Source organism: Artibeus jamaicensis, unplaced genomic scaffold (genome assembly GCF_021234435.1).
Source record: "Artibeus jamaicensis isolate MK-2021 breed Jamaican fruit bat unplaced genomic scaffold, CSHL_Jam_final contig_456, whole genome shotgun sequence".
NCBI classification, from domain to species: domain Eukaryota; kingdom Metazoa; phylum Chordata; class Mammalia; order Chiroptera; family Phyllostomidae; genus Artibeus; species Artibeus jamaicensis.
The window spans coordinates 4,802,963-4,817,246 of record NW_026521839.1 but is presented as its reverse complement, the minus strand read 5'-3'; the positions used below and the strand labels follow the sequence as shown (position 1 = coordinate 4,817,246).

The 14,284-nt window shown below is 38.9% G+C and overlaps 1 protein-coding gene across 1 annotated transcript; it reads left to right on the top strand.

The window, feature by feature from the left end:
* Positions 1-826: 826 nt before the first annotated feature.
* LOC119051080 (protocadherin beta-15-like) lies at positions 827-8,525 on the top strand. Its single transcript, XM_037147684.2, has one exon. It carries the CDS (start codon positions 1,324-1,326, stop codon positions 3,712-3,714), a length of 2,391 nt encoding a protein of 796 aa, XP_037003579.2. The 5' UTR covers positions 827-1,323; the 3' UTR covers positions 3,715-8,525.
* The last annotated feature ends 5,759 nt before the right edge of the window (positions 8,526-14,284 follow it).

The following is a 14,284-nucleotide window of genomic DNA, read 5'->3' as shown; positions in this document are numbered from 1 at the left end:
ATAGTGTTTAATATCATTGGTGTCATAATAGCATTAGTGTGAAATAACACATTTAAAAAAATGTATGCCTTATTTGTAGAATCATTATAACCTGCTTGTGATTTTTTTTTTTCATAATGTATCCTTTTGTTTAGGGGGAGCCAGGGTATTTTGCCATTCAATGAAAACCATTTTAGGTTATTCTGAATTATTTTAAGTTATTATTCAAAATAGCATAGAAAATAGCTACATGGTGTCTCATATGATGAACCAAGGTCTTAGCAAAACAATCAGGCCTTTATGTTAGGAGGGGAATTCATCTGTCAAAAAAATTTTAATTAATTGTGGTTCATCCATCAATCTAGTCAACAAATATTTGTTGAGCCTCTACCACGTGCCAGGGACTAGCTGTTTAGGGACATAAAAGAGAACAAAACAAAGTACTGGAACTCAAGGATGACACAGAGAAGAAATAGTCATGTATGTTATGCCATGTCTGATGGTGCTTGATGCTACAGAGGGAGTCAGCTGAGAGCTACAGACGTGCCCTCATATGCATTTTCCCGTAGCTTGAAAGTTTCATAAAACCATAACTCTGACTTTATGTAGCAAGAATATGTAAACTGCAACTAACTAATAGCTTTTTCCTTGATATAACTTAATTAATGAGAACCACAGTTTTGGCACATAGGATGCCTAAAATTTGAAAGACAATCTAGAGAAATGCATCCTTTTTTCGCTAAGAGAACTTTAAGAAATCGCATAGGTATACACTGTTATTTTTACTAGAGGAATGATCACTACTAAGTCTTCTTTCACCCCTCAGTTCTACTCAGAGCACCCCACCCAGACCACAGGTTCTAGAAGATAGAAACCATGTCGGGTTTTTTACTAACGTATTTCAGAATCTGTACATAGATATCAATAATACATCTTTGATAAAGGAATAAGAAATTTTAGTCACGTGGTTTTCTGATTACATTATATCCCCAGGACATTTCCAAACTCCCAATATATTATTGGTATTACTGGATAGGTAGATTATTGGGATTACTAGAGAATACAATTGCAGGGATTCTTTTAGAAAACAACGCATGGTGGCGCTGCAGGCTAAGGCGTGGGAGAAAAAGAAGAAAAAAAAAACCCAGGAAATTCAACTATCTCAGATCTCTAGCGGAGGAGAGAAGCGAGTAAGCAGAGCTGAGGACCTGAAGTCTCCAGATAATGCTACTCACCGACATTTCTGGACAGATTACCAACTGGGAGACTCATCACTGTCTCAGTGCCATTGCTCCCTAACGTAGAGCTGGGCCCAGTTCCTGGAAAGGTGTTTGTGGAAGGAAGATGGAGGCCGGAGGGGAGCGCTTTCCTAAACAAAGGCAAGTCCTGATTCTCTTTCTTTTGGTGGAAGTGGCTCTGGCCGGCTGGGAATCCCGTCGCTATTCAGTGTTGGAGGAAACCGAGAGCGGCACCTTTGTGACCAATCTGGCGGAGGACCTGGGGCTGGGTGCGGGAGAGCTGGCTGCGCGGGGAGCCCGGGTGGTCACTAAGGATAACGAACCCCGATTGCAGCTTGATCTGCAGACCGGGGACTTGATATTAAATGAAAAACTGGACCGGGAGGAGATGTGTGGCCCTACTGATCCATGTGTAATGCATTTCCAAGTGTTACTGGAAAAACCTTTGGGAGTATTTCGAGCTGAGCTACTGGTGAGGGACATAAATGATCATTCTCCTGAGTTTCCTGAAAGAGAAATGACGCTGAAAATCCCAGAGGCTAGCCCTCCTGGGACCGTGTTTCCTCTGAAAAAAGCCCAGGACTTGGACGTGGACAAGAACAACATCCAAAACTACAGCATCAGCCCCAACTCTCATTTTCATGTTTCCATCCGCAACCGGGGAGATGGCAGGAAATACCCAGAGCTGGTGCTGGACAAGGAGCTGGATCGGGAGGAGCAGGCTGAGCTCAGATTAGCCCTCACAGCACTGGATGGCGGTTCTCCACCCCGATCTGGCACCGCCCAGGTCCACATCTTGGTCTTGGACGTCAATGACAATGCCCCCGAGTTTGCTCAGATGCACTACCAAGTGCAAGTTCCAGAGAACAGCCCTGTAGGGTCCCTAGTTGTCAAGGTTTCTGCTAGAGATTTAGACACTGGGACAAATGGGGAGATATCGTACTCCCTTTCATATAGTTCTCAGGAGATAAGCAAAACTTTTCAAGTAAACAGCCTTTCCGGAGAAGTCCGACTAATCAAAACACTAGATTTTGAGACGATATCCTCATATGAACTGGATATAGATGCCACGGACGGCGGGGGACTTTCTGGAAAATGTTCAGTCTCCATTGAGGTGGTGGATGTTAACGATAACTACCCAGAACTAACTATTTCATCACTTACCAGCCCCATTCCTGAAAATTCCCCAGAGACAGAAGTGGCCCTGTTTCATATTGGAGACCTGGACTCCGGGAACAACGGAAGGATGACTTGCTCCATCCCAGATGATCTCCCCTTCTTCCTGAAACCAACCGAAGAGAATTTCTACACCCTAATTACAAATGGTGCTCTGGACAGAGAGACCAGAGCAGAGTATAATGTCACTATTACAGTTATGGACATGGGGACGCCCAGACTGAAAACCCAGCACAACATAACCGTGCTGGTCTCCGACGTCAACGACAACGCCCCCGCCTTCACCCAAACCTCCTACACCCTCTTCATCCGCGAGAACAACAGCCCCGCCCTGCACATGGGCAGCGTCAGCGCCACAGACACAGACGCGGGCGCCAACGCCCAGGTCACCTACTCGCTGCTGCAGCCCCAGGACCCCAGCCTGCCCCTCCACTCGCTGGTGTCCATCAACGCCGACAACGGCCACCTGTTCGCCCTGAGGGCGCTGGACTTCGAGGCCCTGCAGGCGTTCGAGTTCCTGGTGGGCGCCACAGACCGCGGGGCCCCGGCGCTGAGCAGCCAGGCGCTGGTGCGCGTGCAGGTGCTGGACGCCAACGACAACGCGCCCTTCGTGCTCTACCCGCTGCAGAACGGCTCTGCGCCCTGCACCGAGCTGGTGCCCAGGGCGGCCGAGCCCGGCTACCTGGTGAGCAAGGTGGTGGCGGTGGACGGCGACTCGGGCCAGAACGCCTGGCTGTCCTACCAGCTGCTCAAGGCCACGGAGCCCGGGCTGTTCGGCGTGTGGGCGCACAACGGCGAGGTGCGCACGGCGCGGCTGCTGAGCGAGCGCGACGCGGCCAAGCACAGGCTGCTGCTGCTGGTGAAGGACAACGGCGAGCCGCCGCTGTCGGCCAGCGTCACGCTGCACGTGCTGCTGGTGGACGGCTTCTCGCAGGCCTACCTGCCGCTGCCCGAAGCGGCGGCGGGCGCCGCGGCCCAGAGCGACCCGCTCACGGTCTACCTGGTCATCGCGCTGGCGTCGGTGTCGTCGCTCTTCCTGTTCTCGGTGCTGGCGTTCATCGCGGTGCGGCTGTGCAGGAGGGGCAGGGCGGGCTTGGTGGGCGGCTGCTCGGTGCCCGAGGGCCACTTTCCGGGCCACCTGGTGGACGTCAGCGGTACAGGGACCCTGTCCCAGAGCTACCAGTACGAGGTGTGTCTGAAGGGAGGCTCTGGGAGTAATGAGTTCAAATTCTTAAAGCCTATCTTCCCCAATCTTCTAGGCCAGGACATTGAGAGGAAGTCGGAGGGAAATCCAACATTCCATAATAGTTTAGGAATCTGAGATTTCCCCACTTGCGGCATTAGTGTTGTCTCCTTTTCCTTTTCTTTAAAATTCATTAGTAGCCTTTAATTTTACTTGTTTTTCCTTTTCTCTATTAATTTCCTTAATAAAGTTGTTCTTTGTTTTATTGTGTTATAATTATTTTCCAGTTATTGTATTATTAGTAAAAAATTTTTAAATGTCATATTTCGGACTAAATTTTTTTGCAGTAAAGGTTAATATGAAAGTTAACCTTTCAAAAAAACATAATTCTAATTTTAAAATTACTCACCTAGTACTATAGGACACTACATATAAATATCTGATTCCCTTCTATCATACTTCATTTTTAAATTATCAGAGTTTTTTTTAGTTTTTATTATTTATATCGCTATAATTTGTTTTACAACCTATTTTCTGTTCTGGACAGAATCAATTTGCATTCACCCATGTCCAGTTTCTTTCGAGCTCTGTTTGCATTTTTGTTTTACCAATAGGCAGTCATATTATAATTTTATGCTGTGTATATAAAAATCACACTTGTAATTATTAGAGTTTCACTCTAAAATACATACCATCTCATGAAAATATATCTTTGTTATCTATTTTATTTCATCGAGTTTATTGGGATGACAATGGTTAATAAAATTATGTAGGTATCAGGTATACAGTTCTACAATACAACATCTGTATATTATATTGTGTGTTTACCACCTCAAGTCAAGGCTCCTTCCTTTGTTTTCTAATGTTGAAAAACTCCTGAATTCTTCCTCATGTTTAACTGAAGCTATAATCCTGATAAGAGTTCTATGAAGTTTATTGGTACCCAGATTGACTGTGTTTAAAGGTCAACAGACTCTAGGACCAGGTAATGAATTGCTTGAAATTGTCTCTTGCTATTGCAGAGAAATTCTCATATGAGCTCCAAATTCTGGGCCTAGAGAAACTTTGGATGGTACGGCAGGCCAGTATCTAACTACTTGTCCTGGACCATGATATTGTTCTGGTTGATATGGAATCTGAAAAAATACATTAAGGAATTAATATTAATTAAAGAAAATGTATTAATGATATGTTAATGGGAGTGATGAATGATCTGAAGAAATAATCAGCTCTATTGTCAGGACTCCTCAATCTCCAGGACCCTCTTAACTTCACAGATACTGTATAGAATGGTGTGGTGGGCAGAATAATGGCCCCCTTAAGACCGTCACATCCTATTCCCTGGAACCTGTGAATATTTTATGTGTTATTGCAAAAGGGGTGTCAGGTTCAGATGGAATTAAGGTTGCTAATCACCTAACCTTAAAATAGGGAAAACATCCTAAATGATCTGGGTGGGCCCGACTCAGTCAGTTGAAAGGGTTTAAAAGCATAGCTGAGTCTTCCCTTAGATTAAAAAGAAGAAAGGAGAATTATTACCATGGACAGCAGCTTCAGCGTGTGCCCAGAGTTGCAGGCTGGCCTTTTTAATTGCCTTCTTTTTCGATTTTGGACTTGCCTAGTCAGCTCTCACAATTGATTAAATCACTTTTGTGCAATAAGTCTCTTAATATATATCCCCTGCTGGTCTTGTTTCTCTGGTCGAACCCTGACTGATATGGAGTTGGTACCTGGACATGGAATGCTGCTGTAACGCATAACTGAAAATGTAGAAGTTGCTTTGGAGTTGGGCAGTGAACAGAGGCTGGAAAAATTTTAAAGAGCATGGTAAAAAAAAGCTTGGATTGTTTTGGACAGACTATTGAAATATGGATGTTAACAACTCTGATAGCAAAGATTCTGAAGAAAGTAAGGAGTATGGTGGAGAAAACTTATATTGCTTTACAGAAATGAGGAAAATGATATTGGAAACCAAAGGAAAGGAAATTCTTGTTATGTAGTGGCAGAAAACTTACAAATTGTGTCCTTCAGTGAAAATGTGCAAAGAAGGACTTGTAAACAATGAACTTGGATATTTAAAGAGAAGGTTTCCAGGTGAGGGTTGAAGTTGCAGCCTGATTTCTTCTTGCTGCTTTTAGTAAAAAGTGAGAGGAATGAGGCAGTTTGAGGGAAGGATTGGTAAGCAAAAAAGAACCAGAATTTAGTGATTTGGGGAATTCACAGCCTATTCAAATTGTGAAAGATGCTAAAATGAGGAGATTCATTATCAGGAAAGCATGTTCTGGTGCAAAAACCAGGGGTGTTATGTGGTAAAGGGAAATTAAGGTTGATATCAGCTGGCCTTTAAGGAAGGAGATTGCTCTAGGTTACCCAGGCGGTTCCTGCATAATCACAAGAGCCCTTAAGAATAAGTGGAAGTAGGAAGCAGAAGAGTTGGTATCAGAGTGAAATTATGTGAAAAGGACTGAACCAGCCACTACTGACTTTGAAGATGGAAGGGAGTCACAAGTGAAGGAATTCAGGTAGCATGTAGAAGCTAGCAAAGGCAAGAAAATTTATTTTTACTTAGCGCCTCGAGAAATGAATGCAGCCTTACCTTAACTTTAGCACAGTTAAACTATTAATCTCAAGAACTGTAAGATAATAAATATATGTTTTTAAGTCACTAAGTTCATGGTAATTTATTATAGCTGCAATAGGAGATGAATGCATGTGTTTACTAAAAAATCAATTTCCAACCTCATTTTTCTTTTCCTAGGCTAAAATATTCATGTTACCATCACTTCCTGCAGGGTGGTACATCATTTAATTCCATATTGCTAACAATTTAAAAATATCATTGAAGAATTGGGCTTAAGGGAAATATTTTTGAAAGGGCTAATCTGGGGTGGTATGTGCCTTAGGTCTTTTCCCATTTTCTTTTTTCTTAACTGGTATGGGTATTGAGGAGGAAGCCTTGAGCTGAAGTAGTCAACTTGCAGCCATAAGATGAGCACTATAAAACAAAGGTCTATATGCTAAGTATGATCAGATGGAAAGCCAGTTTGTTTCTTACAGCGTTGTTAAGATACTGCAACAATTCCAAACTACTTTCTCCCAGACTGCATAACATAAATAAACGCCTATGTGACTAATGACTGTAACTGGGGTTTCTGATGATCGCAGACAAGTGCATTCCAAACTGACACATCTCCCTTCCCCATGAGTAAGCTTCACTTACACAGTTGTCTCACTAGGTCTCAGGTTGTCTGTTGAAGATGTTTGAGATGCTTGTCAGAAGAGTAGTTTTGCTTTCCTTTAGGTGCTATCCAAGTGCAGTATTCTGAGGTACTGTGGCTGAGTGTTTATCTTCATGCAATTTGGCTAATACAAACATATACAGGTAACTGAACTTTCAAAGAAATATTCCCAGATGGTAGCAACCCAAAACATTGAGTTTTTGAGAATAGAACAAGGTGAGCTGATAAGTGCCAAATATTTAGACCCATGTTAGTGGCATCCTGACAAGATGACTATGGTGTTTATCCAGCAATCAAGAACGTTGGTTTCCCTCTCAGGCAGGTAAATAGCAGGGCCAAAAATTTTACTTAGCGAGATGAATTGACTAAGTATGAGTCCTGAATATCTTCATAAGCATATCAGCAATCTGCATGCTTTGGTAGAAGCTGCCTGGTGGAAGGAGCAGAAATTCCCAACAACCTTTTCAGTATAAGTACGTACATGTTCTGAAACAGGCCCAGCGACCACAATGTGTCTGTCAATATCCACTACTCCTTTTGCATCTCACTTTAAAAATATTCTACTGAGCCCTGGCTGGTGTAGCTCAGTGGATTGAGCCCAGGACTGTAAACCAAACGGTCACCAGTTCAAGTGCCAGTCAGAGCACATACCTGGGTTGAAGACTGGGTCCCCAGTGGGGAGTGTGAGGGAGGCAACCTTACACTGATGTTTCTCTCTCTCTCTTTATCCTTCCCTTCCCCTCTCTCTAAAAATAAATAAATAAAATATTTAAAAATAATAAAATAAAAATATTTTATTGGTAAAGTGTAGAATTTAAAGGCATCTCCAAATGATTAATACTTATGTCTTTCATGGATTGATCTGGAATACCTTGAAAAGAGCATTACTTTCAGTTTATCAGCTAATCATGAAAAAATCAATAGGAATGTATCACTGTTTATGAATGGTCATGCCTCAAACAATTTTTGAACTTCACAGCTACACCCAGTGTTTGTGTTTGTGTACACTTGTGCATTTGAGCATGTGTGTGTGTGCATGTGTGTGTCAAGGGGAGTAGCTTTAGTAGATGGTGGGGATGCACTGCATGCATGGATATATATATATATATATATATATATATATATATATATATACCAGAGAATCATTAATTTTCCATAGCTTTTCCATAAAATTAAAGCTATTTTCCTTTAATGTATGTAATAAAATTGGCGTTAGTCAACTTATTCTACAAAGAGATCATATTAGCAAACTAAGGGAATTCTTATAAGTGTAACATTGCAGCATTATTTAATCTAGAAGTTTAGTAGCCCTCTTGACCTTGAAGGAGCAGCCTAGGAGAGAGAAAGGTGTTACGTAGATATGGTTTCTTATCCCCCAATGAGATTAGAAAGCAATAAATTTGACATCAGGATGTGGCAAGGTTGGGATTAGGGTGAGGCCAAGTTGTGTAAGTGTAGGGCTGAATCCTGTCTTTAAACAGGATTTAAACACTGAAATTTTGTTCATCAGGAGTTTTTCATTAAGTTTGATTTTTTTGAATATTGCATTAGATAGTGACTGTCTTTACTACCAAGTTTTGGGGTGACTCATTCATTTTGCTTCTGAGACATTTGCCTTGCCCTAGTCCTGGTCCTGTTCGTTGTTTCCAACTTTTTGAACAATGATTAAAAAAAAAAAGAATGAACTCCAACTTCCAAATTCAACTGAGCATTACAGCAGTAGTGATGGTGGTCACAACTGGAATCTGAACAGTGGACATGAATAAAGTTCCTCTCCATTCAGAATATGGGATAGCAGCAGCAGCCATGGAAGAATACAAAGCAATCCGAGCAGATCTGATGAAGTGAAGTCCAGCAGACTGGGAATGGAAGAGCACCTGCATGACTGTGATTGCAAGCAAATTGTTTTATATGTTTTTCTTCCAGGTGGCATGCAGCAGTGTGAAAAATATTATATGTTAGGAAAATTCAATTTGCTACTACACTGTTGAGAATTTTTGCATTTATGTTTTTGAGATATATATGTATGTATACATGTAATTTTTCTTGTTACACCCTTGATAGATTTTAGTTTCAGAGTTACACTGGTCTCAAAATTAGTTGGCAATTGTTTCCTCCTTTTCTCTTTGAGGAAAGACTTTATGTGAGATATTTGTTATTTCTCCTTTATGTATTTGACACAATTTATCACAGAAACCTTCTATGGCTAACTTTGCTTGTGGGAAGAGCTTTCAACTGCTAACTTAATGTCTTAGGTATACTGCAATTCCAGCTTTTTATTTACTCTTATGTAGTTTGTGACTTCTGTTTTTTAAGTAATTTGCCCATTTTATCTACAGTGTTAAAGTTACTGGCTTAAAGTTACTGATTATATTTCTTTATCATATTTTCTGTATGTTTAAATGGTGCCCTTCTTTCATTCTGGATATTGGTAAAATATGTATTCTTTTCTTTTGTTTTTATCAGCAGTGTGTGAGTGTATCAATTTTATTAATCTTTTTTTAAACAACAACCCTTGTTTTTGTTACTTTCCTATTGATTTCTATTTTATTTCCTTGTCTTCCACTCCTGTGTTTTCATTTCTTTTTTTATACCTAGTTTGGTTTTAGTTATCTCTTCTTTTTGTAGCTTCTCTGAAAGTTTAGATTTTTGACTCTGCACCTTTCTTTCCTAATATAGATTAAATATATAAAATATAAATTAAAGCTATACACTTTTTTCTATGCACTACTTAAGCTGCATTTCATGAACTCTGATATCATGGTTTTACTACCATTTAGCTTGAATTTATCTGTAATTTCTTTGATGATTTCCTCTTGACCCATTGTGTAACTAGAGGTGTGTTGTTTAATTTCCAAATGTCTAAGGATATCATTTTTATATCCAGAATAATTGTTTTGGTTTGAGAACATAGTCTATATGATTTAAACCCTTTGAAATTATTGAGTTTTGTTGTTGGTGTCTAACACATGTATTATCTGGGTGAGTTTCCTTGTGTATTTAAAATAAATGTATGTAGTGTTCTATGAATATCAATTAAACCAAGTTGCTTGATAATATTGTTTAAATCTTCCTTATTCTTACCATTTTCCTACTTGTTCTATCAACTACTGAAAGAAAAATGTTAAATTCTTCAACTATGATTGTGATTTTATTTTTTCTTTTATTTCTAGAATTTTTTAAAACCCCTTGTATTTTGAAGTTCTATTATTAGATATGCACATAGATAGGATTACTTTATCTTCTAGATGAATTGACACTAATCATTATGAAGCATCCCTTTCGATCTCTAATAATACTTTAAATCTCAGATTAATAGTCACCTCATATTTATACTTAGCGTTTGTATGACATATTTTTTATCCTTTTACTTTCATCCTCTTTTTAAAAAAATATTTATTTATTTTTAGAGACAGGGGAAAGGTGGGAGAGAGGGAGAGAAACATCAATTTGTGGCTGCCTCTCAAGTGGCCCCCACTGGGGACCTGGCCAGCAACCCAGCCATGTGCCTTGACTGGGAATCGAACCGGCAATCCTTTGATTCACAGTCCGTGCTCAATCTACTGAGCTACACCAGCCAGGGCTTCATCCTCTCTTTTTTTAGTAACTTTAAGAAAATATTCACCTGAGGATATGTTGATTGATTTTAGAGAGAGAGGAAGGGAGAAAGAAACATTGATGTGAGGGAGACACATCTATCGGTTGCCTCCCAGTATGTACCCCAACCATGGTCAAACCCACAACCTAAGTAAATGCCCTGACCAGGAACTGAACCCACATGCTCTGTGTGCATGGTATGATGCTCCAACGAACTGAGCCACCCAGGCAAGGTGTTTTAATTCTCTCTTTATATTTAAGAACATATTTTGAAAACTATATAGAGTTGGATCTTGCTTTTTTCTAATCCACTCATCACTTCTGCCTTTTAATTGGATATTTATTTCATGGATATTTAATATAATTATTATATAATTGTGTCTATTTATATAATTTGCATTTTTATTTATACTGTTTTCATTCCTTTGTTTCTCATTTTCTTTTTTCTTTTTACTTACTTATGTATTTTTTGGTATTCCATTTTATATCCTAAATTGACTTTTACCTATACCATTCACAGTTTATTCCCTCTAAGATAAGAATATATAGCCTTTACCTATAACAATCTGCCTTAAGTTAGTACTATAGCACTTCACCTACAATGTAAAAAAAACCCTACCTATTATGTAATCCTCATCTCTTTTTTGCCATGACACAAAAATTATTGTAAGACACATGAGAGATTTAAGAATTCATATGGTGGAGAACCTCAATGAATATAATCAAATTAGAAAATATTCCAGAAAGAACTTACTATCTACTGTATATAAGATATTCTATACTGGAGAGAAATATAATGAGGGTAATCAGTGTGGAAAAGCCTTCAGTCAGATTCCAAATTTAATTATGCACAAGAGAACTCATACTGAAGAGAAATTCTATAAATTCATTGGATGAAAGAAAACCTTCATTATTCATTTATTAAGACTCAAATGGAACCACACACTGGACACAAATCATAATAATGTAAGAAATGCTGAGAATATTTCAGCTGTTCTTTGTATCTTGGGACTCGTGAAAATTCACATTGGAGAAAAATATTATGAATATACATAATGTAGTAAAGTCTTTATTCATTTTTATCTATTGCTTTACGTGTAAGACCTCATGTTATAAATAATCCTTATATTTATATAATGTAAAAAATATGAAGAAACTTTCCATTTCTTTTCATCCCTCAGAAAACGCAGTAATTCTTACTGGAGGGAAATTCAATGCATATAAAAAGTGTGGGAGAATCAGTTGTTCCTCACCATTTAGGGCATATGTGAGAACTTATATTAAAAATATACCACATGATTGTAAAAGAATGTGAGAAAACCTTTATTTCTTCCATATTCCTTACTGTACATCTAAGAACTCACATTACAGAGACATCAAATAGATATAAGGAATATGGGTAAACTTTCACTTATTCCCCAAAGCTTACTCTATAAATGGGAAAACATACCAGAAAGAAGCTCCATGCACATAAGGAATATGGGAAAGTCTACAGTTTACTCTCCTCCTTTAATAGCCACATGAGCACAACTGGAGAGAGGCCCTATAATTGCAAATGATATGACAAACATTTCTTCCATTCTTTAGATTTCACTGTACATGTGATAGTGCACATTGGTGAGAAACACTGTGAATGTATGAAATGCCCTCAGCTATCATCATCCCTGAGGAAACATGACAACTCATACTGGAGAGGATTCTATTAATATTTGGAGTTTAGGAAAGTCTTAACTTACATCAAAGTTTTTCAAAGCTATGTGAATATTCACATTGGAGAAAACCCATGTAAGAAATGTGGGAAAGTATGATTGCTACATTAGTGCACGTGTGAGAACCCATACTGTATAGAAGCCATAGGATTCTCAAGAATGTGGGGAAGCCTTCAAGTCTTTCTCATTTCTTAGTCAGCAAATGAGAACTCATACTGGAAGATAGAAATGTAAAGAATATGGAATATCTTTTAGTTTTCCTTCATCCTTCAAAGACTTGTGAAAACTCACATAGGATAAATGTAATCAATGTGGAAATGCTTTCAGGTGCACCTTTTCTCTTATTATGCATGAAGAAATTCATAACAAAGGAGGAATCTTTAAAATACTGTAAATATGGAATTTATCAGTGTCTCATCTTTGAAGTGATCCTTAGCTCATAATTTATAGTTTCCATTCCCTAATATAAACTTCTGCAGTGATAACTATTGCCCCCAGTACCCTTTCATTTCTATCACACAACTTTTGATATGTATTATATTCATTGTTATATATATATTCCATTTCCATTGTGAAGTTACCTTGGACTGAAGATTGAAGTAAAGTGTATTTTTAATATGCAAGTAAGTGTATTTGAAATTCATTTTATTGTTTCTAATTAATACCCACTATATGTAATGCATGTGGTCATTGTAATATTATTGACTTGGGTACTGTTGGAATTTTCTTTCTGGCCTACTGTGGCAGACCTTGGAACTTGCCTACCTGATATTATTCTGCCCTTCTTCCCTGCTAAAAGAACTTAGAAATTTTCGGGTTATTTATCTTTACTGTTGAGAGATATATCTTCACTATTTTTGTAGTTGCTGTAGTCTACAACTAATTGTTTTGGTCAGTAAGAAGTTGATGTAAATAAAAATGTGCAAAGTTATTAAAAAAAAGGGTGGTTTCTTCAGAAGGTAATTTAACCTTTTGTACTTTGCTCCTCCTTCAAGTTGAACAAAACACTTCAGGTTGAAAGAGAGACCTTGTGACCACGAGTACAAAATCTAATGGTAATGATGGTCATGCTGGATTATGTTATATGAGGTTTAGAACTACATGTTTCCAAATTATCTTTGCTTTATAGTTAAAATTTGCTTTATATGTTAAAATTGGACAAAAGAGAAGCCTGAGTAAGTTTGGAATGCAGAAATTAAGCCCCTAATCTCAAAGGTATATGGAAGTAGCAGGTTGGAAAACAAATCCAGAACTGTTTGTAAGTTCCAAACATCAGCTCTAAGCCAATCACCAAGCACTTTAACTTTCCATCAGAGGGGGCATCTTCCACAAACATCTCTGTGAGCTTACTCTTCATAGTCTACCTTGGTGTCTAGGCAGGCACAGCTGTTTGAATTTCCTTGCAAACTCTAACCTTCCCATTCATACCTGTTTCAGGTTATAGTGATTAGAGATTTTCTCCAATCCTTTGATACCCTCTTCTCCACATTTGTGAAAGGTCTAATTTCTATAGTGAACACAAACTTCTCAGAATACTTCCAATGACTATTTTTCTGAGTCACACAATATTGCAGCAAAAACAAATGAACAAGCCAGGTACTTTGTTCCCCTATTGCATTGTTAAGTGGTCACTGCTGAATCCTTTCTTCATCACTTTCATTCCACAGGTATTAATCCCAAAGAATCTAGCAAACACCTTCCACTTTAACTCTGTCTCAGAGCCTGCTTTCTAGAGATTCCAATTTACTAACAAAGCTTCTAGTTTCCCATTGGACCATAGTAGAGACTGAACCTCTGACTATGAAACACTAAATAAACATGTGTAATTTAGTTTACTTGATGCCTCTAATTTACTAGATGTTACCTGGTTCATCAAACCATAAGATTGGTTTCATGTGTAGCAGCACTCCTTGTTCAAGTGGAAGTAGTACAAGCAGGTCTGAGGAACAAAAACATGTCTCATGAGTGGATGGTTTACCCTGACAATGTACCTACTGCTTCTACATTACCACCTCTCTCTCAACCCACACCTATGGTCGCATTGGGAGTTTCCTGTGATAAGATCACTAAAGAGGGAAAATTTGGGTCTAATTTTTCTGGCACAAGCTATACGAGGACTGCTAGAGTATTCCCTCCTACAGAACTGACTCAGAAGGGTTCTTC

Coding starts and splice junctions, on each gene's coding strand:
- LOC119051080 (XM_037147684.2), top strand. CDS start 1,324: ATGGAGGCCGGAGGGGAGCGCTTTCCTAAACAAAGGCAAGTCCTGATT.